Genomic DNA, 26363 nt, shown 5'->3' on the forward strand with positions numbered 1-26363 from the left:
TTTGTGTTGCGTGTATGCTTCAAAATGGTGACAGCAGATTGCATCACCTGGCCTTTATAAGAATCATGCCACAACTGTGTTGAATTAATTATTGCAATGTAGTCCTGGGGCACCTCTTTGATTTCATATGTAATTCATCCCTTCAATCTGCATTATAACAATGACTCTGCTTAGATGGCAAGATCATTCACTTTCTGATTTCGTGATTCTGATGATGAGTTACAGCATCGATTTTGAGACAGTTTTATGCTGCAGTACAGTTATTGCAACATGTTGGAATATAGAAGGGCGTTTACATTTTTGCAAATTATGCCCACCAGTAGCAATTAAATTGTGGTGTCCATATGCTTCCTCATAGGCCTACATAATATCCAGGGAAAGACATACAAGTACTGTATCCTTGTCTTATGTGTTCTGTTGTATCATATTTTCTTACATCATTTGAAGTGTTCTGTAAAGCGCTCTGTTACAGCTGCAGCTGTTGTAAAGGCGATATATCAATAACGATGTTTTGTATTGTATTGAAACAGTATTTATTTTACACTTATTTTATCCAATGATTGTGTGTGTGTGTGTGTCACTTTCAAATAGTGAAAAGCTCTGGAGACCTTAAATCCAGAGGGGTAAAATTGTTACCAGGCAAGGACAACACGAACAAACTGTCTTTGAGTAAGTTGCTTATTTTTCTTGTTCAACCTTTTTCATTTGTTGGAATTTTTACTTTTTGTTGGGACTTGTTGTTCTGCGTGTTTCTTTCTTTCTTGCTTGAGGAAAATGTGGAAATCCACATTTGATCATTCTACTTTGTATATTTAAGGTAGAAGAGATGCATTTGGTGTTGGTTCACAAACATGAAGTGTGCATTCACAACTTTGCTGCCAACTAGCTGAACTTTGAAAATCTGACAAAAAAAAAAAAGATGGAGCCAAATTTTCTCAAACCAGATTATTTTGATTTAGCAGCCGCGCACACAGAATCGTCACACTGGTATTACCATTCTACTTGCACAGATGTTATGGAAGTGCAACGTTTGTTAATGTCAATGTCTTCCTTTTCTCTGATGCTCAGTGAATGAAGGAGGAGTCAAACAGCTGTCGAATTATTGCCCTGACCCAGGAGAGCCAGAGAATGGCAGACGGATTGGCTCAGACTTCAGGTAACGTGATGCCCCTCCAGTTTAAATTAAGGAGTTCTTTCCAACTCAAACAGAGTTGTTGTTGTTGTTTTTTTTTTTTAATTCTGTTGAGTCAACGTATATATGCGGCTATAGAAATCTTAAAATGCACGATATAGGCCCCTTAGAAGATCATATTATTACCTTCTGTGGTCAAGGTCACAGTCTATGGCTCGCAATTCCGACTGTGTTGGATTTTTACTGTTATATGTCATATTGCAAGTCATGGCGTTTTGATGCACAAACACAAAAAAAAAGATGATCAAGGGAAACGTTTTTGAACGACTCACAAAAGAATAATGGAGTGGCATTACATCCATTCCTGTTACATTATTTATCGACAAAAATATAATGACTGATGTTCACGTGTAATCATTGGCGTGGTATAAATGATGAATTTGACATTTCATCAGGAGTCACTTTCTGAGGAATTGATTGATTTTTCAGGCCTTAATGATGTTTATCTTCTCAGCATTGGAGCAACCATTCAATTTATCTGCCATGAAGACCATGTGCTGCAGGGTTCCAAAACGATTACCTGCCAGCGTGTCGCTGAAGTCTTTGCTGCTTGGAGCGACCACAGGCCCGTCTGCAAGGGTGAGAGAGGCATCTCAAGAACAAATACAACACACTGATTTAGGCACTGCCTCTGGATATCGACTCTATACGTGCAAAGGAAAGTAAATTCTTGTTAATTATGAACAAAAGCCTGTTGCTTTTCTAATTTAAAATGTCCTCTCTGTGTTTGTTCGACAATACCTGGAGCAACTTTCAGAATTTGATTAATGGTTATGTTAGTAATAGACCCACTTTGTGCTCACACTAAATTACTTTTCTGTCACTTTATTCCACAAGAGTTATTACTTTACCTCATTCACATTATTTCATCTAGCTTTTTTGTTTTTAGGGAAATGTAACATTTCTAGGCTCACTCTCGATTTTCTTTTATTTCATCTTACCTCTTACTCTGCTGCAGTGAAAACTTGTGGGTCTAATCTACTGGGACCTTCGGGAACATTCACATCTCCTAACTTCCCCATCCAATATGAGAGTAACTCCCAATGTTTGTGGATCGTCACTGCCAGTGATCCAAACAAGGTAGTACCAAGAGAGGATATCTGTTAAACCTTTTCTTGTCTTTTTTTTCGAAACTTGGATTGATCTGATATGCATTGTTTGTTTTATTGCATCTAATGAAACCACAACAATGCAGCTGCAAATAACAGCCATATTAATCTGAACGTGGAGGCTCTCCATAAAGACACCATAACAGTGTACAGACTGCAGAGGCAAGGTGTGGTGATGCATTTTCATAGTTAATGTGTATGTGGTCAAAAATTGCTTAAAAAGTGAAAACGGGGTACAGCCAAATAGTCTCACGATTATCAATAACAGTGACTTTGTTTGTCACTATTGGTCAGTCCACAGGTGTGGGTTTTATCTTTACAGATTTTTAACCAATCTAAAGAGATTGACGGAGGTACAGTGTTGAAAATCTGTTTGACGAAGCAATGTTCGATTTTGTCTTTCAACAAAACTGTCAAATTAATGTACATAGCAAGAGTGCATTGTATTGCAGGTGGCGATTGGCAATTCAGCAATTCAGCTCAATTGTCGGGGGTAACACAATTTGAGATATATAATGATTGAATGAGACCTGCTTGTCCCCAATATTAAGAGGGCAAAGCTGTTTTCCGAATGGTCATTACTGTTCTCCTACATCAGATCAGGCCCGCAGTTGCTATTCTGTCCAGTTTTCCATAAATCCAAGGGTGTCAGCTGAGTGAGTGTGTTATTGTTTATTAGCAGAAGAGGGCTAAGCACATCCAAGCATTGTAGCAGCATCCCTTTAGGAAAACAAACCATTGCCAGAAGGGAGTTGATCCATTTGTGGTATTATGGTCATTATTCTCGTGTTATGAATGGATACTGTGCTGAATTTTTCCGCACGGATGGAGAGTGGACTGATAAGAATGATCAAGTCGCCATCATATGTCTGTCATCAACAGAGGTGACGTACATTTTTTGACAACATCCTTTCATCTAAAATCAAGGCAGGGACATTGAACTGAGATAATGAAGCTTTTAACATTGAAATGATTCCACAGTGGAGCATATGTACAAGAAAATGATCTCAGTGACAGCTGGGGGGGTGGGAGATTTTTTTTACCTACATTTTCTTTGCATTCAATACATATTTCATTTGTGCATTGAAATAATATGCAGAGATGCGAGTGTCAGCTTTTGTTGTACTCTGAAAGATATTTGTTATTTCTTTGAAGCGGCGTATGTGTGTGTCTCTGTGTGCGTGCATGCGTGCAACATTGGCTGCACGCACTGTTTGTTAAAGGCTTATGCGATTAGCAGTCAAGATTTGATGTGATTTGACTTATGGGGTATTGCTGTTGTTGATGCAAGATTTAGGAGGTAAGCCTTGCCTTATGTGCCGCAAAGAAGCTAGCAGAAGGGTTTGGCTTCAAAGCACTGTGAGATTGAAGATGTTGTCAATAGTTTTTTTTTCTTAACAAGCCTCTCTTCGGCACAGTAGGGCTATCTCTAGATCAGGGGTGAACAGTTAATTTAGCAAATGTGCCGCATGAGAAACTGGAACATTTTGTCAAAGGCCAAGCCAACATGTTGACCTCCACTTTATTTTCAGTGAAATTAGGAAAACAATCATGCTGTCTTATTTCAACAAATTTCGACGTGTGTGTAAATATTGTAGGCCGTGTTTTTAAAATGAGGGAATCCACATTTTAAATATAATTACAGTACATGCAGTCAATAAAATTATATCTTTACAATTAAAATTTTATTTTGTGCACCAAATATATAGATCAACAAGTGGGAAGTGTAATCTTATTGACAGCCATGTAAAATGTTACAGTGATTACTTATAACAGACAGACTCTGGTCTTCTTCTGTCCACCATGCATAAATTCACAATGTTGCTAGGACCCTTTATCATTTTCATCAGTCTCTTTTTGAAAAATTACTTGCTAGATGCGTCCAAAAAGTTGCAAAATACAGTAAAAATTGGCAACACTGCAGCCATACCTTTTATGCGCTACCTCGTTTGTGCCAACATCCACATGCATGGACACAAAATCAAAGCACAATTTTAAAAATAAAAGCACCTGCTATTTTACACTAGACATTGACCTCCGGGTTAATGTGAGGGCCAGTCAGAGGCTGAATCTTACCCCGGGCTATACTTTGCCCTGGTCCGCTCTTGATGCACTTATTCTGAAGGCAATATATGGAAACAATCGCTGGACTGAATTCATATAAATTAGATGGTTTGTAGACAATAAAACATGTAAATCATTTTGAGTGCACTGCTTCTATTTTTAGGTTTAAAAGTCATTGCGCTCCCCTAATTGATGGGGTGTATGTGTTTCATGCCCCATTGAGTAGCATGAGTTCCATTGGTGTGCAGTGTGGAGATACGCACTATGTGATTATGTTTGCTCAATATAAATTGACCGGTTTATTGCATCTTCCTTCCAAGGTTTGCATCTCACCACAGATTGGAAATTAAAACTGGTTATTGGAGAAATTTAAGTTTGATGTTCCTTTTCAAGGCACATAACCTCAGACTGCTCATGCGGTGCAATGCCTTTGACCGACACTCCAATCGTGACATCTCTGCCAGACTGCACGTGTGCGGGGAAATGCATGTATCAGAATATTTAGAACACATAAATTAATACTGTAGAGTGATTTAAAACAAATATTAAGTCTGATGGCCGGCCCAGTGGTCGACTGGTTATCACATCGACCTCACAGTGTTGAGGTCGTGGGTTCGATTCCAGCTCCGGCCTTCCTGTGTGGAGTTTGCATGTTCTCCCCTTGCCTGCGTGGGTTTTCTCCAGGTACTCCGGTTTCCTCCCACATTCCAAAAACATGCATAGCAGGCTGATTGAACACTCTAAATTGACCCTAGGTGTGAGTGTGAGTGCGCATGGTTGTTTGTGTGTGGCCTGCGATTGGCTGGTAAGCGGTTCGGGGAGTACCCTGCCAACTGTATGAAGACAGCTAGGATAGACTCCAGCATGCCCAGATCAGAAATGGATGGATGGATTAATTCTGAAACACCAGACCAACTATTGATACAGCTCCTGCTACGACATTTAGCCATCCATCCATCCATCCATTTTCCGAACCGCTTGATCCTCACTAGGGTCACGGGGGGTGCCGGAGCCTATCCCAGCTGTCTTCGGGCAGTAGGCGGGGGACACCCTGAACCGGTTGCCAGCCAATCGCAGGGCACACAGAGACGAATAACCACGCGCGCTCACACTCACACCTAGGGACAATTTATTGTGTTCAATCAGCCTGCCATGCATGTTTTTGGAACGTGGGAGGAAACCGGAGTACCTGGAGAAAACCCACGCAGGCCCGGGGAGAACATGCAAACTCCACATAGGGAGGCCGGAGCTGGAATTGAACTTCTGTGAAGTCTACGTGCTAACCACTGGACTACCGAGCCGCCCTGACATTTAGTCAGATAATGCAATATAACACCATCGATAAAATCACTCAAGATATTGATCAATCTCTGAAGAGAAGCATTTGAAAGGGAAATTCAGGCAAAAACCTTATCTAAGATATGTTATATACACTCCTACTAGAATAAACAGCATTATTATAAATATTGCATTTGTGGATTAATTAAGCAGCTAAAGCTACACCTTGCTATCCATTTTAGGGGATGACCATTTTGTCAATTGGTGTCGACTGAAAATGACATCAGGGCTCAGGTAATGAGCAATCATGGCTCAGCTCTTTCCTGGGTTTGATACCTGAGCCCTTCGGCTTTTGTGATGTAATTTTCAGGCGACAGCAACTGACAAAATGACTGCCCGCTGCAATGGATAAAAACAGGTGGATTTTGATGCTTAATCTGTAGTGCACAAATGCAGTGTTAATCAGAATGTCGTGTTTCGACGAGTGGGCCTGCACAGAACATAGTACTCTGAGGAAAGCTTTCAACTTCACTTTCTCCGTACTGTAATTTCCGCACTATAATGTGCGCCCAAAAGCATTCAATTATCTCAAAAGCCGACAGTGCACCTTATAAACCTTATATGCAGTATGGATCAATATTCAGATTTTTTGGAAGTAGTATAGTATTTCAAATGTTCTATAAAGCGCTTCATTACAGCTGCAGCGGTTGTGAAAGCTCAATATAAATAAAGCTGTGTTGTATTGCATTGTATTCCTTTAGCATAGCTCCATCTAAAGGATGCATAATAAAACAGCAGCCATGACTGTAGCTTCTATTTTATGCGCCTTATAATGCAGTGTGCCCGAAAAACAGGCCATTCATTGAAGGTGCGCCTTATACATTGTAGCGCCTTTTTGTGTGGAAAATACGGTATACAGTGATCCCTCGCTATTTCGCGGTTTGTTTATCGCGGCTTCAGTGCATCGCAGATTTTTTCAAACATATTCATAAAATATATACAGGTATATATATATTTTTTTTTTGCCCGCAAAAAGTCCGCAAACGGCCGCGAGAAGCTGCAAAGCAACAGCGAGTCACATAGAGTAACATATACAGTACTGTACTCCATGTATATGGGAAAAAAAAGCTTTTTTAAAAAATATGTTTATTGGTCGCTACTTCGCGGATTTTCGTTTATCGCGGGTGGTTGTGGTCCGCGAGAAACGAGGGATTACTGTATTACTGTGTTTGTGTGGTAATTAAATACTAAAGGTGTCCTTCCTACAGGTTATTCAGATCAACTTTGAAGAATTTGACTTGGAGATTGGATATGATTCGCTAACGATTGGCGATGGAGGGGAAGTAGGGGATTCTAAAACAATAATCCAAGTGTAAGTAAAGTTTAAATAAATTCAGGAGATTCATTTAGTCATATGTGCTCCAGTTCATTTTGTATACCAAATGCAATTGTACAACAGGCTTTATTCTTATTTAAGTGAATGTTGAATTCTTATTCAAAATCTTGATTAATTAAAGGCGAAGTCATCCCCAAATTTTCTTCACAAAATATATATTTTAGGTGGCCCCAGTAGTCTCAACGTGATATTCCGATTGAAATTGCAATTGAGGAATATGAATTACGCACCAAAATTCAACCGTTTCATCCATATTGTGGGTGGCCATTTTGCCATTTGCTGTCGATTGAAAATGGGTTGGTCCCAAGCAATCTCGACTCACCCGTTCTCTGAGCTTGCTCATGTGACGTTCATAAACTGAGCTGTTATTAGTTGTGACCTGAGTCCTGAGCAACTGTGATAAAATTTTCATCCGAGAGCAAGAGGCAAAATGGCCCCCCGCTTTTGGGGGGGCCATTTTGCGGGTTAATTCATATTCTACAAATGCGATATTAATCAGAATGCCATGTTTAGTTGATTTGCCCTTTAATGATTTATACCTATTGGATTACACCCAACTTGGCTTCCAGCATTTTACGTCACGTGATAGTAAAATATGTAAGTCTCAGTTGCCTCTGTCATTGTTTGTTTGTTTTAATGTCTGTTTTGTTTCTTTAGACTAACAGGGAGCTTCGTCCCAGACCTGATTGTGAGTATGTCTCATCAGATGTGGCTTCATCTGCAATCTGATGAAAGTGTGGGCTCAATTGGCTTCAAGATCAACTACAAAGGTATTAAGAGTTTAGTGTTGATGCCATTATCTGTATGCATGGCTGTGATCAATGGCTGTGTTCATAGAGCAATCGATCCTCCTATCTGTCACACTATTTTGTCTGTCTGTCTCACACTCCCCTTTCCTGGATTTAGTGTCGGAGATATTCAACTTACGTCAAGCGTCTGTACTTGGCTTTACCATTTCCATTCCTGCTTCCCCTCCCTCTGCCCTCACCCACAGAAATTGACAAAGAGAGCTGTGGTGATCCTGGTACACCACTCTATGGCTACCAAGAGGGAAGTGGCTTTTTAAATGGAGACATTCTGCGATTTGAGTGCCAGTTTGGATTTGAGCTCATTGGGGAGAGGATGATAACCTGTCAAAACAACAATCAGTGGTCTGCCAATATTCCCATCTGCATATGTGAGTTTTACATGCCTTTCATTTAATGTGAACAAATGAAGCAATTACTTGTGTTCACAATGAAGAGTTCACAATGACAGAAAGCTATTCAAAGATTAATTACAATGCAGTAAAATGGCAATGTATTGCTATGTATGTAAATAGCAACGCACAGAATGTCAAAGGGCAAGGTAATTCTCCAGCAAATGGTTACCTTGTTAAGCAGGGAAAAAATAAGGCCCACAAACACAACGCCAATGCTCGGCACATAGGACACATTCGTTGGATTTCTCAAATGCAACCCGAATATCTACTGTGTTTCATCATACCTATTCCAATTCACTGACTGTAGTCCAAATTCTAGTTCTGTTATATTGTACCTAACTGTGTCTGTTGGGACACTCCATAACTCCTTTGCCCATCATGTTTTCCGACGATGGTTTTGTAAGGCAAGCCTCAATGTTTCTCCAATGCCTCAAGACTCAGGGGAACAGTACTTTCTACCCCAGCTCGTCACAACTCTCAGAAAATGTTCTGTTCTGATCGTGGTCTGGGAAAATGGACATTGTCATGTTGCTGTTAAAACAAATTGCCTCACCTGGGATATGTTATTTTTTTATGAGTTATTCATCTTTCTCCTGCCTTTCTTATTCAGTTCCCTGTTTTTCCAACTTCACGGCTCCCATGGGGACTGTGCTGTCTCCCGACTATCCAGAAGGCTATGGGAACAACCTCAACTGTGTCTGGTTGATAATCTCAGAGCCTGGCTCCAGAATACACCTGGCATTTAATGACTTTGACCTTGAACCACCCTATGACTTCCTCACCATCAAAGATGGCGACCAATCAGGGGCCACTATTTTGGGACGTTTCTCTGGAGCAGAGGTTCCTTCCCACTTGACGTCCAATAGTAACATCCTGCAGCTTGAGTTTCAAGCTGATCACTCCATGTCAGGGCGAGGATTCAACATCACCTATAGCAGTGAGTGGCAATTTGCACAGTTTGTTCATAACAGCGATGTCATCACCACATACTCTTACTGCCTTTTATCACTTCCAACTGGGCCAAATATTAAATTGCTCTTGTTAAAATGCAAATTAAATGTTTGCAAGTTTCTTTTATGCTCATGTTTTTCTGTACATAATATGGCAGGTTATGGCATTCAATCACGTGCATTTGTTCAGAATGTAAAATCATATTTCTATGTAATTTGCGTCCAGGCACAAAGTTTGAGTAAATCGGCGAAAAGCAACTTATCGTCATCAGCTTTTATTCCTCATTTATAGGTACAATAACACATTTTTCATATATTGGCAAAGACTCAAGACTCAGCAGCTATTGTCAACAGTAGGTGTAAGGAGAACAAGCTGTTTAAGGTTTCTTGCTGTCTTCTCGACAGCTACATCTATTTACCTTATCTCTACACACTTCAAAGAGAAGCCATTTCTCATGCAAACAAGAGTGCCTGTCACCAGATCGTGCTCTCTTTCTCCTCATTACAAGCTTTCGGGCGTAATGAGTGCCCTGACCCTGGCATACCACTGAATGCCAGGCGCTTCGGGGACAGCTTCCAACTGGGCAGCTCCATTTCTGTGGTCTGTGAAGAGGGCTTCATCAAGACGCAGGGTGCTGACACCATTTCATGCAATTTAGAGGAAGGCAAGGTGATGTGGAGCGGCCTCATTCCAAAATGTGAAGGTACACAACTAGGATAGAATGATGTTTTTGTATCTACACACACAACCCACCCACACCCTTCCACAACTTTCTTTTTTTTTCAATTATTTTACTCTTTTCCCCCAACCAGCTCCCTGTGGGGGTCACTACTCAGGTGCATCTGGGGTCATCCTCTCCCCAGGATGGCCTGGCTACTACAAAGACTCACTGAGTTGTGAGTGGGTCTTAGAAGCTGAGTCAGGACGCTCCATCAAGATCAGCTTTGACAGGTCTGTACATCAATGTCAATGCAGTAGAACACCTGCATCATATGGGGTGCACAACTTACAGCGTGTAAGTGTGTGTGTGTGTGTGTGTATATATATATATATATATATATATATATATATATATATCCTCACAAGAGTCGTAGGGCGTGCTGGAGGCTATCCCACCTGTTTTCGGGTAGTAGGTTGGGTACACCCTGAAGTGGTTGCCAGCCAATCGCAGGGCACATGTAGACGAACCACCATCCGTGCTCACACTCACACCTAGGGACAATTTAGAGCACAGGTGTCAAACTCAAGGCCTGGGGACCAGACCCGGCCCACCACGTCATTTTATGTGACCCGCGGAAGCAAATCAAGCATCTCAAAATGCATGATGGTTCTGAAAATCTCTACCAAAATTTAACATTTTCATATGTAATAAATAAGAGACATATTTGTAAACATTTTGTTGTAACCAAACCCCTCATTACAGTCACGAAAAAAACAATAGTTGAATAAACTGTTATACACAAGATAATAAGATTAAAAAAAACTTTATTTGTCTCACAATGGAGAAATTCACAATTCACAGCAGCAAAATTTGGAGGGAAGAACGTAGACAAACGAAGTATTTGCATGAATAAAATACATTCAAAAATGAACTCTACACAGTGCAGAATGCAATATATAAGATAAAATACTGTATAAGATATAAGCATACTGACTTTTCTTATTTGGCTGCAGTCATAACATCCCAACAAGGGAAACAGTAACTAAAAAGTGGCCCACGATAAAAATGAGTTTGACACCCCTGATTTTCGAGTGTTCCATTAACCCGAGGGGAAAAAAAATATATATACTGTATATATATATATATATACACTGTATATATATATATATATATATATATATATACGCACAGGCATACCTTGTTTTTCGACCATAATCCGTTCCAGAAGGTTGTTTGAAAACCGAAACCATGTTTCCCATCATAATCAATGTAATAACTTTTAATCCGTTCCAAGTCTATAAAACAACTTTTTAAAAGCATTTTTAAACTATTTTAAACCATAAACAGCATACACATGTAATAAGAGAGCAGGTAATGTTTAAAATACTGTACAAACAAACTGTACAAACATTTTGTATGCTTTATTTGTACCAATTTTAACAAACATTAACATTGCAGCAGAAAAATTCAAGTAACATCTCTCTCTCTCTCTCTCTTTCTCTCTCTCATTGTGACAATTGTAGATTACAATTTTTTACACTTTGAACTAATAAACCCTAAAGTAATGGTTGGACTCTCTCTCTGCAACCCTACGCTACGGTATGAGGTAACATCCCTCCATCCATTTTCTGAACCACTTTATCCACACAAGCCCAGTCTCGTCCATATTAAAAGGTTGCTGGGGAAGATAGTCCTCGCCCTTGATGAGATTTTCAAACTCAACTTTAAACTTTTCGGCAGCTTCCTTGTCTGAACTGACTCCCTCCCCATGACGAATTACGGAGTGTATCCCACTTCTTTTCCTCAACTTTTCAAACCATCCTCTGCTTGCTTTAAAATCAAACTCTTCAGGAGCAATGCTAGGATCCTTTTTTTATCAAATATCCATACAATTGTCTTGCTTTGCCACAAATCATATCTTGCATAAGACTGTCCACTGCTAGCTGTTTCTCATTTATGAAAATATGCAAAAGTTTCCCCACTTCCTTTCATATTTGTGGCCTTTGTTTGCTACACAAACGATATCCTTTAGCCACCACATCAGTGACTTTAAGATGGTCTTTCTTTTTTAGGATGCTGCTGATCGTCGATTTCGGCATGCTGAACTCCTTAGCCAACACAGAAACACGTACACCTGATTCATATTTCACTATCAAATCTTTCTTAAATTCAATAGTTTTGCGGACTATTTTCCTCTTTTTTTCACCAGCTTTACTACTTCCATTTGCTTTCTTTGGTGCCATGATTAGGGGCTGATACACAATGCAGAAATAACAGTCCGATTTGCATAGATGTCAACAAACGCGATGCTTTTTAAAAAAAATCCTTATTGAACACGTCCGCTGACATTGGACACGTTCTTTTTAAAAAAAATCTTTCTTGAACACGTCTGCTCACAATGGAACGCTACACGAGGAAGCGTCACTTCTTCGTGTAAGGAAGGCGAGAGGAGTCGAGTGGCATATTCAAGTGCGCTCAGTTTGGTCGAGAATCGATTTTAAATCGTAATCAGAGGCATAAAAAAATCGAAATTTTTGGTTGAAAATCAATTTGGTCGAGAACAGAGACGTTCGAAAACCGAGGTTTGACTGTGTGTGTGTGTATGTATATATATATACATACACACACACAGTCAATATATATATATAGGTATATATAGCATTCATTATCATTATCATTATTATTATGATTATTATTATTATTGTGTCATTCATTTTTTGTTAGTATTAGTTCTTATTCCATCTATGCCTAGTGACAGGGATAGCAAATAAATGCTTTTGTATTGCATGGCGAACTTCAATTTTACATTTTAATAATGTAATTTTTAAGAATTATTAATCTTACGGCAAATTGACGTAAAGGGATGTTTTAAAGTGGCACTTAATAGCAAGAATGACGATGATCCCTGGTATTTACAAGACACAAAACCATTAATATACGTCAAAGTGCCATGGACTCACTGACCTACCAAGAATGTGTTTTTTTTTTAAATGCACAGCATAATTCTCATGTGGTTTGCACTTGTCATTTTCTCTTTTTTCTCCCATTTTTTGAAGGTTTCAAACTGAACTCAGCTATGACTTTCTGGAGGTACATGATGGGCCGAACCTGCTTTCACCTCTGATTGGCTCATTCAATGGAACCCAGGTTCCTCAGTTTATGTTTAGTACCAGCAACTTCCTATATTTGCTGTTCACTACAGACAACAGCAGATCCAACAGTGGCTTCAAAATCTTCTATGAAGGTAACAGTACTTGCATGCCATGATACCTGTACTTAGCAGTGATCATATTCAAATTCAGGACAAAATGAGTTGTACCTTCATGTATCTGACAATTGTGATTTTATTCAGAGAATTGTCTGTACCTATAAACAATTTGTTCCATGCCCATTATACAGTAGATCTTGTGCTGATGCAAGTGTGTGTTTGTTTTGCCACCTTGTGACCTGTCTGTCCGTCTTCTGTCTCTATCCGATAGAGAGGAAAAAGCTAGATGAGTCAGTTTGTCACAATTACCTTGAGTTAAAGAATGTCTGGGCGTTGAGAATAGATCGCTCCAAATGTTTGTCACAGTGTACCTGCTCCAGTCTCGGTAGAACACTTCTCTTCTTGTGTAATGTGGAAGTGGTTGTTTTCTCTCCCCCTTTCACTACGACATGACATGGAGTGCTTGAAAGAAAAAAAAATGTATGTAACGGGAATGATCAATTTCAAGTCTGCTTGTAATATCACACATGTGATTCATAAAACCAAGTTTGTTATGTTGGTACAGTTGACTGAAATCAGACCACAAGTGTTTTTCCTTAATATGTTTCCCTCTTCTCAAGTTCCTTACTCTTTAATTGACGAGGCTAGTGCAAAACAATTAGAGTAAAATAATAGTAGTTTCTTCCACTGCAATTTAGATCAAATGTTATTGCTGGAATTCTTTGGGGGGACCTTAGCAACATCATTTGTAAAATGTTTGGTTCGAAATTATACTGTGGAATTAAACTGGAAACTTAGAATAGAAGCCTTTGTCAAACCTCACAACACATAATTTCTGAATTCAAGCAGAATTGATCCATTGCATATCATACAAGAATAATCTGAACAATGAACAGGACATTCATTTCTGCCTGACATGACACTTGTCGAATCCCCAAATACTATTGAAGCAGCAGACATGAGACCCAAACCGGGTGTGAAAAATTGGATTTAGGGTTGGGCATCGAGCTGGGACAGACTCCAGTTGACCCGAATTCAGATAAACGGTAAAGAAAAATGCATGGGTGGATTAATTTAACCATACTTCCTACTCTGTTTGAACTTTGTAGTAAAATCAAAACACTTGGAATAACAAAAATGGTTGTGCTGAAAAACTTGACGGCTTCTTTTTAACTTCACCGAATGTTAAAACTGATACCATACGATGAAATCAAAATGCTACGAAAAGCACAACGAGCATTAGTGTATTATTTAGTACACTGAGGCCCTGAGTTATCTTCTTCTAAAACAAGGGTGTCAAGCATACGGCCCGCGGGCTGGAACTGGCCCCCAAGGAGCTTCCATCAGGCCCGCGGGATAATTTAAAAGTGAAAAAAATGCATAAAAGACACAGAATTAATATTTTAATAAGGTGCAATTCATGGAGTATCCACTGTTTTGATCAGAGTAAAAGACAACATTGTTATGATCAGAAAAGAAGACAACAGCCGCCTCATCTGTCACTGAGACAGACCCAACACAGCAGACGCCATCAAAGACGTGAATACTTTATTCTTTACACATTTAATAACACTCTCCTTAGTTTGTAAGGTGTAGGCAGGGATTAAATACATTTTATATGCACATGTGTAAATGGTTGAAAAATTCCTTTCTTTATACATCTCGTTTAATCTTTATACATCTCGTTTAATCTTTATACATCTCGTTTAACCTCAAAGTGCATGACTGTATTTGTCAACTTGTTAAAGTTGTGTGCCTTTGTACAATCAGTGGGATCTGTTGCAATACATATATGTGAATAATAAAAGTAAATTGCACATTTGTCTAAGGAAATCTAAGGTGCTACATGAAATGTTTTGTAAAAGATATGTTCATTAAATTTCAACATAATGTTCTTGTGCTTCCTGAGACCAAAACAAAGGAAAGACATATTATTTTGGTTAGTTATAGCAGAGTATGGTATAATTTTAATGGTCCCGCCCACTTGACATCTACCGATGCCGTATGTGGCCCACAATGTGAAATGAGTTTGACAACCCTGCTCTAAAAAGGACTGCACAGTATTTTTCAGTTTTCTTTTAAAAAAAACATCTTCAGTTTGACACAAAACATGAAGTTGTTTCTAAAACTTAAGTTTTTACACAATGTTACAAAAAATGAATCAGTTAAATGCCATATTCAAGGATGGTGAGTTATAAATGTCCCCCCAAAAATGTTCTTAAACTGTGTACTGTGGATCTCCGCTATTCGGGTAATAAGGACCAGACCAGTCTGTGAGTAGCATAAATTTGCAAATAATTAATTCCCATTTAAATGCACTGCCCCCCCCCCAAAAAAAACAATCACAAAGCACTGACATTTTATTTGAATTTTCCATGAAATATGGAGCGACGTTAGTGAAAGAAAATCTCTGAATATGCAAACCCGCAAGTGTGGGGGTCCAATATATATTACTTTATAGCTAATGATGACCACTATTTGCTGTTACCCCTTTTTAGAGTGTGTCTTTTGCTCATTAGGGATGCATTTGAAAATACTCTCCAAGCAAGCACTGGCTCACTCTCACCGTTAGGAAACTGAGGGCTGTTCAAATGTGCCGTTCGATTATTCAGAGTGCACCAAAACAGAGTGCTGGTGCTCGCGCTAGGCCGGGGGTCGGCAACTTGCAGCTCTAGAGCTGCATGCGGCTCTTTAGCGCCGCTGTAGTGGCTCCCTGGAGCTTTTTCAAAAAATGTTTGAAAATTGAAACAGATGGGGGAGGGAAATTTATTTTTTGTTTTAACATGTTTTCGGTAGGAGGACAAACATGACACCAACATTCTTCACGTTTTCCAATGCTGTAAAAATGTGTAGAATAAATTTTAAAATTCAACATTTCTGTCAATGAAGACTTGCGTCATAGCCTGCGACACACGTTTCTATTAGCAGGGCGGGATGTCAGGCAGGTGGCTGTTGTTAAAAAAAACAACAACAACAAAAAAACAGCGTTCCATGTACAATTCACTGATGGCACTCGCAAAGAATGGCATGCTGGAAGGCCGAGAGAAGCATTTCAAAATGGTATGCGTGAGCAACAATAGTTAACATGCTGCAAAAATGCGTCCCATTCCTCCGTGTCAGATCTCGACAAAGGTAGGCAGTGATTTCCGTTTCACAAACTCGTGTCTATTTTATTTTTCCGTTTCATTTATCTTATGGGCCGTTATGGCCGTTGCTCATCATGGCATGTGTGTGTACGTGCGTGCGTGTGCGTTAACAGGTAGAGCGCACGAGGTTGATTGATTAAAAAGTAGATCTTTGGTCAAAAAAAGTTGGGCACCCCTGCTCTACAGGATGCACTGCAGGGAAAACAAAAACAAAAACATTTAATCATAAATCATTTGTATTTGTTATCAACCTAGTCATTTTGATTTTGGCTAATATGGCTAATATAGATACATACAGCATGTGTTTCCTTCATTATAAGGCTTTTAGTTTTTGCGTCTCCAGGCATATTGGTGTTTTTGTTTTTTTGGTCCAATATGGCTCTTTCAACATTTTGGGTTGCCGACCCCTGCTCTAGGCACTCTAAGCGAAGGGACGGTGCAACAGTGCGCCAGGCAGTACAGATGGAAATAGTTAAAACACAATTGGTTTAGAACATAGGCTGCATTTGGAAATTAAGGGGAGCATGACCTGCCTCTCCTAACACACACACCCTCTAGAGCAGGGGTCCCCAACCTTTTTTGCCCCACGGACCGGTTTATGTCAGACAATATTTTCACGCACTGGCATTTAAGGTGTGGCGGATGGATACTACAAAATAATATGGTGAGAGCTGCATGAACACTGTGCTGTTTTCGAGAGATAATAATAAACACGAGGCGCGTCTAATCTGGCTGCAACACTCTGATCGCTATGGTAATGTTTAATGCCTTCAAAATATGATACAACGCAAATTCAAAGTGCATGAAAATATCAACTCACAACAATGCTGAATCAGTGCGAGCCCCGAGCTTGATTTTCTGCAACCGCAGGTCCCATCTCGGGGTAATAGGAGACAATGACACCTGAAGTGTGTGCTTTATGTCGTAATTTTGTTTTAGTCGCCATTGCTGCACAAAACCCCCGCCTCACGCAGGTAGCATGTCGGAAATAGCAACAGGGCTATTGTGGCGATCTCACAGTATTCAGCCATAACTTGAATCCAGAACACCGGCAGAGTTGTTGTCTCAAACGTACTTTTAAGGCCGCCGTCATTTGCGATCTCCAGCAGGTTATTTTATTCATTTAGCAAGCTCCGGCGTTTTGTTTTCAGCATAATCAGTCACGTGACGGAGAAGCGTGGTTTGATGTGCGTCAAGAGTGACACAGACGGATGTAATGGAGAATTGAGTAATTTTTCAAAATAAAATATCTTTCGTATTCCAAAATAAATACAACGGAATTAATGTAAGTTCTTATTGTGCGGCCTGGTACCAAATGCCCCGCGGACCGTTACCGGTCCGCGGACCAGCGGTTAGGGACCCCTGCTCTAGAGTATTGCATGGGCATCAGAGTGAATTTCTGAATGCACCCTATGTCATATTGTCTTTACATTTTCATAAAAGAATGCATTTTTAAACATGAGATTAAAGTATTTTAAAGGTCCCAACCCATCAACATCCATTTTTTCCTACTGTTTTGTGCATAACAAATGTCAAAATGAGTCTGCGACATGGTTTTAGTTGGACATCGAAGACATCTGTGGTTTGTTGTTTACTTGCACTAACTAGCCTACAAAATTGGAGCATCCCTAATTCTATACAACTCCAATGGCTGCTTGACAGTCATACCGTAGTTCACTTAAAGAACAATGCATTCAATCATGTGACAGCATATGTAACTAACACTTTTTTGCAGTTGTTACAGTGGACACCTACTCCTGTATGGATCCTGGTATCCCAGTCAGTGGTGTGCGGCTGAGCAACGACCTGTCAATTGGCTCTACAATATCCTTCCAATGTGATCCTGGATATAGTCTGAGCTTTGACGAACCACTGGTTTGTGAAAAGAACCACTTCTGGAGCCACCCTCTACCCACTTGTGATGGTATGTCGACACAGCTTTAAAAGCAGGGGTGGGCAATTCATTTGGCCATGTGAGTAAACTGAAGTGGTTGTCACACCGTGCAAACCTCAGTTGTGCTTGCTCCCATTTGAATGTTGTATTAATTAGAAAACAAACATGTCAAACAATCATGTAAGCAGTTTAATTGAAACTACTGGGAGTAAATATACATTAAAAGCATTTCACTATTAATTTGTGGGGAGGAAGTTTGTAACTCTGGGCCTTGCTCCTACTGCCCCCCCCCCCAACCCCACCCCAAATCCATACGTTGTGGATACCACCTTAGTGAGGTTTGTAATAAACTGTGTCTTACCATGAGTGTATCAACTTGATATACTGTGACAACATAGAGTGGCATTAGATCAAGACAATTAAATAATCCAAATAATAAAGTTCACGAATAATTGCAGTGAAGCCATTTCGATAAACAGTTATACAGTATAATGTAGTTTGTAGTTCATCAAAATTACCCTTTTTTTTTTTTTTTTGGTTTTGTTTTGTTTTTTGCACCAACTGACAACTCATATCAGCCATTCTTCATCTTGGCTCCTAAATAGAAAAGCATGAAGTATAATATTAGGACACTCATGTATAATGATACAGTCATGACCTATTCTTACACTTAATATATACAGTATTTAAAACTGTACATTTGTGTTCATTATTATCTGGCCAAATCTTCTTGGCCCACTACCTTCCATCGCGCAGGAAATCAAAATGTTGCTAACATTAGGGCCACTGTTGTCATTTTTGATATTCTCTTTTTTGGGTGGGGGCAGGGGGGAATAGTAGCTAGAAAGGTTGGAAAAGTTAAGCTAAATATAGAGCCAGTTTACCTGGCGGTGAAGTGATATGCTGGTGTAGCTAAGACTGACCATCAATCAAATAAAATCACAACATTATTTCTTCACATTTTTAATGTTGTAGTGAGGGCAGCCCAGTAGTGGACGGGTTAGCGCATCAGCCTCACAGTGCATAGGTGCAGGGTTCGATTACAGTGAAACTCCTCTTCAATGAAACCTACATGGGCGAAAATGCCCCCTAGTGGAAAAAAATCTTCATGCATTAACACCATTCCCACTTTCCTGCCCCCCATACAATGAAAAAAAACCCCTGTTGCGTTATACGAAATATTTTTCTCTGCTCTTGCCTCGCGACGAGATTCACTACAACAAAGTCTAATCCAACAGCGACCTCTACTGCTTCGTTTGGAAACGGCAACAGCAACCACCACACTGGTTTGCACATGCACAGTAGTACAGGAAGTATTTGTTTCAGACGCAGCAGGAACATTGCATTGCTGAAATGACGACAAAACGGACGTTTGCATACCAAGGAGTTAAGAAAAAAGCTTTAACACTTGAAGACATGATAAAGGTAATAAAAATGAAAGATGGGGGAAGCAAAATAAAAGACATGATGCAAGAAATTGATGTAAGTGAAAGTAAATGGTGATCGTAAATTTCACAATTTCTTTCCATTTTTTTTCTTTCTATGCTGGCTATATGAAGTGTCAAATAAGTGTATGCTCATACTTATGCACTATTGGAATAAAAAGAGTACACATACGTTTGTGAGTGTGTGTGTGTGTGTTTACATCTGAGATCAATTTGCTACAGTGAAAAACCCCGTTGTGAAGAATTTCTTGCTGCAAACATGATTTCGTTGTCGAGGAGTTTCACTGTAAAAGCGACCTCCCTGTATGGAGTTTGCATATTCTCCCCGTGCCTGCGTGGGTTTTCTCTGTGTACTTCTGTTTCCCCCCACATTCCAAAACCATGCATGGAAGGTTAATGGAACACTCTAAATAGTCCCTAGATGTGACCGTGAGTGCAAATGGTTGTTCATCTATGCCCTGCGTTTGGCTGGCAACCAGTTCAGGGTGTCCCACGCCGACTGCCCAAAGACAGCTGGGATAGGCTCTCACGGCCCTTGTGAGGATGAGTAGATTAGAAAATGGATGAATGGATTGATAAACAACTCAACAATAATAGTCTACAACACAAAAACACTAATTTGATCAATTCAATTAAAAATTAAAAAGGAAAGTTTATTTTTAGAGATCAGTGCCTCAAGTATGTATGTGTGTGTGTGCGCGCATGTGTGTGTTTGTGTGTGTCTGTATGTGTGTGTGTGTGTTTGTGCGTGCGTGTGTGCGTGTTTTCAGGGTCCATTGGTGGCTGGTGAGGTTTAGGGTTAGTTAGGTGCGCATATCATTTGTTGGAGTGAGATTTTCTGCTTGGCTCTCGACAAAGGCGGACGCTTTTTGCACAGCTCCTGCCCTCACCCCCACCCTCTCCTTGCTCGCCACTTAGTCTTTGTGCTGTCTTTGTCTAACTTTTCCTAGCCTCCTACCGTATTTTCATCCGAAGAACTAACCATGGAATTAGTTGGCTGGTCTCTCGATACAATCGACAAAATTTTTTCGACGAAAAGAGCAGGCAGTGGGGAGCCTGCTTGCCCTCCGGGGACATTTGCTGCCGGATACGCCCTGGATCCATGGAGAAAGTGGAGACTGGTGTGCCTGGCAATACTGTCCGTGGAGGATGTGGGAGACATCTACATTATTGGCCTTTTGATAACAGGTATGCTGCTGTTTGGTGTTGGCAGCTTTCTGTTCTATCGCAAAATTCAACCGACGGGAGCGGCTTTATTGGAAGTGAAGAAGCTGCCGGTCATTCTGGATGGTTTGGCGCGAATGTCCAACACTCAGACTCAAGCGGTGACTGAACTCAACCGCAATATTGATGCGGTTTTGGAGCAACTCCGCGCGATCGATAACATCATGGAGAAGTTGGAATCCGCGCTGCGGAAAGAGTTTTTCGGATTCGGCTGATCGGCGCCAGTGAAGAGATACAGACCACGGACTCAAGGCTGTCTGAAATTGTTGGCGGCCGTCCCTCCAAAACAAACAACGCTATCTGGCCCTTTCCCCTGGATGGAAGTACGCATGGAATCTAGGGCCCCCACCATCACCCCCCTCCTTCTCGGCCATGGACTGATAAGCCGGGACTGTCTTCATGATGAGCAGACCTCGACGAAGCAGCTATGACCTGTACACGCATACACATACACAACTGGACAACCACACGCGCATACACATCCTTATTATCACCGTCTTCATCGCTCCGATTCTTTTTCCCCCGTGACGCGGTTTGACATGCAGAGCGCTCGTGTGAATCCGTGCAGCTGGTCATTTTTGGCCGCGTCGCGGTCCCCCCCCTTCCCACTCATCCTCCCCCTTATTACATGTTATGTCTTGTGACTTGTTGTAACTGTCATATGCTTATTTATGTGCTAGGGTCTTTTTTTATCCTGGACTTAAATTATCCTCAGAAGAGGATAGTTCGAGCGTGGGTTTTTTTCCCTCTCCCTACCCAGCATTTTCCTTTCTGAATTCTGATTGTAATTTACCCATTGCGGGACAAATAAAGGATATCTTAATCTTAATTTATCGCATGCCATTTGAGGTCTTATTACATCAGGCATCATGTGTATTCGCTGTTGGTGGAAGGCTCCAAATTAAGCATATGATTGTCAACCTGCTTTCTCCTCAAACGATATAGACTCTGTGTTTTGGTGAACAACTTAGTTCAGGGTGTTAGGAATCATGTAAACTTGAAAATGAATGATCTTAACTTCAAAGCAACAACTTGACCTGTGTTGTCCCACATCATCATCTCTCTCTCTCTCTCTCTCTCTCTCTCTCTCTCTCTCTCTCTCTCTCTCTCTCTCTCTCTCTCTCTGGGTTGTTTTTACAGTCATGGGCTAATGTGGTGATTATTGTCCCTTTGTGCAAAATGTTATTGCTGTCACAGACCACTCATCTCCAGGAACATAACAAACACAATGAGTTGGTTGTATGTACTATCTCATGAATGAGATGCGAGAATGCAGGTGTAATGGCCTGTAAATTGCACTCATGTCCTGGAGCTTTTCCTTGTTTCGGTGTGTATGCCAGACTGGTGCCAAACATCCTGGCTTTCTGCCTATAGACCCTGCAAATCGACACTTTGCCAAGTGTACTCATCCAATTTTAATGACCTTATGTAATACAAGCTCATTAATTAAGAATTTGATTTATTTTTGTTTGGTGGATGAGGATTCTGGCGTTGTTGATGTGATGTACTTGCTGGAGGGCCCAAGGGGGGAAGGAGTGAGGACAGGAGAGGTGTGTGTGTGCAGCTGTGAGGCCTGAGGCATTGCCATGATCTCCAAAAACATCATCTGACGTTCATTACTTTGAAAATAAGTCTATTCACAAGAGCTGTACTTCTAATATTGAGAGAGGCTTCAAGGCATTTGATTGTAATGTCATCTTTAGGGCATCTGGGCCAAAGAAGGCACAGCTCGAACAGCAAACGTGAACACTATGCTCAATGAACAAGGAGGGCAAACACAAACAAACCTGTGAAACTGCATTCATTTATTATTTTAAACAGCACCCTTCATGCCATATAACCTTTTAGGTAAATAACACGACCACATGAAAAAAAAAGGCTCGTTTGAACAATATCTAATTGAACCAGTTAACCTCTCCACTCACCGCAGCCACTGAGAGCGCAGAATGATCTCATCAATTTACTTTCAGGAGGAAACTACTACTAGAGGTAGTCTAGCTATTAAATGATACTGTATGTCAATAATCAACAGACATGAGCATACCTTCATCTGCGTGAAAATACGTGTTGTGGCTTTTGTTGCCTCATCAGCAAACACTATTGGGTCGTTGCCACTGGATGATCTTCCCATACTGACTTGAGTTAAATGGTGCATTGAGCTAATCTCATTTGTGCGGAAAGACTTCAAAATCCCTTTAAAGTAATGACTGCAATGAAACAGATTGAATCCCCTAAGTATGCCTGTGTTAGTTAATTGCCAGTAAATGCAATGCAATATGCCGTTTTCTCACCACATTTCATTTTTAAAGTAATTTATGAAAGGTGAATACTACATAGAGGGTTGCTGAATCAATGAATGATTTATTGGCTGGGTAGCGAGAGGGTTGGTTAGAAACAAGTTAGAAAAAAAAAACATTGTGTTGGCAGAATTACAGGGACTCATAAAATAGTAGGATGTGATGTGATGTGACTGAAATGCATTATTCATCAAAATTGCTCCTTTTCATCAGGTGAGGGATTTATTCCTTCATTTACAGTTCTCTTCTTTCCCAGCAGCATTTATCATTCATTATCTTCCCCTCCTATTCAGCATCTTGTGGTGGTGATATCAAAGGGCCCGGTGGTGTGATCCTCTCGCCTGGCTACCCTGAATTGTATCCAAACTCCCTGAACTGTACATGGACCGTGGAGGTTAGCCATGGAAAAGGTTTGTCATAAACTACACATACATTGGTTCTTTTACATGGAACTATACACACATACAGTGCTGTGAAAAAATATTTGACCCCTTCCTGATTTCTTTGTTCTTGCATATTTATCACACACTAAGTTTTCAGTTTATCAAACCAATTTTAATATCACACAGAGACAACCCAAGGAAATTTTAAATGCAGTTTCTAAATACTAATTTAATTTCCCAAGGGTGGAAAAATCTCACGTATCTGCCCCCCACGCACCACCCACCTTAAATTAACTGTGAGTAATGATAGTTTTGTAAAAGCCGAGTTTAATTGTACAGGTCACACCAAGCCTGATTACCAGCAAATTTGTTGAATCAAGAAATCACATAAATAAAATATTTCAGACAAAGTGAAGTAGGCTACAAAATCTGAAAAACAAACAAACAAACGCATCATCCAAAGAAATTCAAGAAGTAGAAAAAAGGTTTTTGATATCTATGAGTCTGGAAATGTTAAAAAGCAATTTCCAAGACTCTGGGGCTTCAGAAAACCACTGGCAGAGCCATTATCCACAAATGGATACAACTGGGAACAATGGTAAACATTCCCAGGAGTGGTTGACCAGCCAAAATTACTCAAAGGGTGCGACGACGACTCATCCAGGAGGTCACAAAAGAACCTAGAACAATATGCAAAAAAACTCCTTGCTGGCCTCAGTTCAGGTCAATGTTCACGACTACCATAAGAAAGACACTGGCCAAAAATAATAATTAATGTGAGAGTTCCCAGGTTAAAAACTACTGCTGTCCAACAACAACACAAAGGCTCTTCTCACATTTGCCAAAAGACATCTTGATGATATCCTCAAGACTTTTGGGAAAACATTCTGTGGACTGATGAATCAAAAATTAAACTTTTTGAAAAATGAGCGGCCCATTGCATCTGGCGTAACAATGGCACGGCATTTGATTAAAAACGAACAAACAAACAAACAAACCAACATTATGCTAACACATGGTGGTGGCAGTGTGATGGTCTGGGGCTGCTTCGCTAGCTCAGGACCAGGACAACTTGCTCTGATTAATGCGGCAATTAATTCTGCTGTCTACTAGCAAATCCTTGAGGACAGGGGTCGGGAACCGATGGCTCGCGAGCCAGATATGGCTCTTTTGATGATTGCATCTGGCTTGCAGATAAAAAAAATATTCTCGCTTGTGTATTAATGCATCCATCGATTGATTTTTCACTGCTCATTTCCTCGTTCGGGCTGCAGTTGGCTCCAGGAGCCATTTTGATTGGATGATACTGGCCAACGTTGCCGTTGCTCTGGAAACAGGTATACGCCCCCTTTTGTGTCTGATTTCCAATGACAAAATACCATCGATGAAACGGTCGAATGCAGAGCAGCACTTTGACATGCCCCATGCTATGGTCGCATCAAAATACTGTGCGAAAGACGGCCGAAAGGAAGCGTGCAAGCTCCTGAGCAGTGTGCAAGCTAGCCAGCAGAAACTTCGCGTATGGACCCGGAAAGATGACTTTCATTCGATAGTTTTGCTGGATTTTTAGCAATCATGAGGATACCATTCACATTAATGGTGAATATTATCACAAAATTATTTAAAAAAATACATTCAGAGGCTTATTATACTGGCATTTTGTTGATATCACTTTTAAAATACAGTATTTTATATATTAAAAAAAAAACATCCTCGTCTCACCCCTCGGGTGGTGTCCGCCCTCATTCAGCTCGGGTCCTCTACCAGAGGCCAGGAAACTTGAGGGTTCTGCGCAGTATCCTTGCTGTTCCCAGCACTGCACATTTCTGGACTGAGATGTCCGATGTTGTTCCCTGGATCTGTTGCAACCACTCATCTAGTTTGGGGGTCACTGCGCCGAGTGCTCCGACCACCACAGGCACGACTGTCACCTTTACCTTCCGGGCTCTCTCCAGCTCCTCTCTGAGCCCTTGGTATTTCTCGAGTTTCTTGTGTTCCTTCTTTCTGATGTTTCCATCACTTGGGACCGCTACATCCACTACAACGGCTTTCCTCTGCCCTTTATCTATGATCACGATATCTGGTTGGTTCGCCATTACCATCTTGTCAGTCTGGATCTGGAAGTCCCACAGGATCTTCGCTCTGTCATTCTCCACCACCTTCGGAGGTGTTTCCCATTTTGACCTTGGGGTTTCCAGTCCATACTCCACACAGATGTTTCGGTAGACTATGCCAGCCACCTGGTTATGGCGTTCCATGTAGGCTTTCCCTGCCAGCATCTTGCACCCTGCAGTTATGTGTTGGATCGTCTCAGGTGCCTCTTTGCACAACCTACACCTTGGGTCTTGTCTGGTGTGGTATACCTGGGCCTCAATGGCTCTGGTTCTCAGGGCCTGCTCCTGAGCAGCCAGGATGAGTGCCTCTGTGCTGTCCTTCAGGCCAGCCCTCTCTAGCCACTGATAGGACTTCTTGAGATTAGCCACTTCAGTTATGGTCCGGTGGTACAACCCGTGTAGTGGCTTGTCTTCCCATGATGGTCCCTCTTCCAGTGCCTCATCCTCTGTTCCCCATTGTCTGAGACATTCTCTGAGTACGTCATCCGTTGGAGCCTTCTCCTTGATGTATTCATGGAGCTTGGATGTTTCATCCTGGACGGTTGCTCTTACACTCACTAGTCCCCGGCCTCCTTCCTTTCGGCTTGCGTACAGTCTCAGGGTGCTGGATTTGGGATGGAACCCTCCATGCATGGTTAGGAGCTTTCGGGTCTTAACGTCCGTGGTCTGAATCTCTTCCTTTGGCCACCTTATTATTCCTGCAGGGTATCTGATCACTGGCAGGGCATAGCTGTTTATTGCCCGGGTCTTATTCTTGCCATTGAGCTGGCTTCTTAGGACTTGCCTCACCCGCTGGAGGT

General features: G+C 40.9%; 1 protein-coding gene across 1 annotated transcript in view; it reads left to right on the top strand.

Annotated features, from left to right (window-relative positions):
* Positions 1-595: 595 nt before the first annotated feature.
* LOC147203323 (CUB and sushi domain-containing protein 3-like) overlaps positions 596-26363 on the top strand; it is a 299067-nt gene continuing 273299 nt past the window's right edge. The window contains exons 1-13 of the mRNA XM_086114399.1: positions 596-669; positions 1069-1156; positions 1647-1771; positions 2151-2272; positions 6912-7015; positions 7697-7809; positions 8034-8216; positions 8851-9177; positions 9700-9894; positions 10004-10142; positions 12909-13096; positions 17942-18130; positions 23360-23476. Of these exons, the coding sequence (XP_085970525.1) occupies position 669; positions 1069-1156; positions 1647-1771; positions 2151-2272; positions 6912-7015; positions 7697-7809; positions 8034-8216; positions 8851-9177; positions 9700-9894; positions 10004-10142; positions 12909-13096; positions 17942-18130; positions 23360-23476 (1891 nt within the window). The 5' untranslated portion in view covers positions 596-668. The remainder of the gene's footprint in view (positions 670-1068; positions 1157-1646; positions 1772-2150; positions 2273-6911; positions 7016-7696; positions 7810-8033; positions 8217-8850; positions 9178-9699; positions 9895-10003; positions 10143-12908; positions 13097-17941; positions 18131-23359; positions 23477-26363) is intronic.

This window comes from Hippocampus guttulatus, chromosome 6 (genome assembly GCF_054856545.1).
Source record: "Hippocampus guttulatus isolate MCC_2025c chromosome 6, RoL_Hgut_1.0, whole genome shotgun sequence".
NCBI lineage: Eukaryota > Metazoa > Chordata > Actinopteri > Syngnathiformes > Syngnathidae > Hippocampus > Hippocampus guttulatus.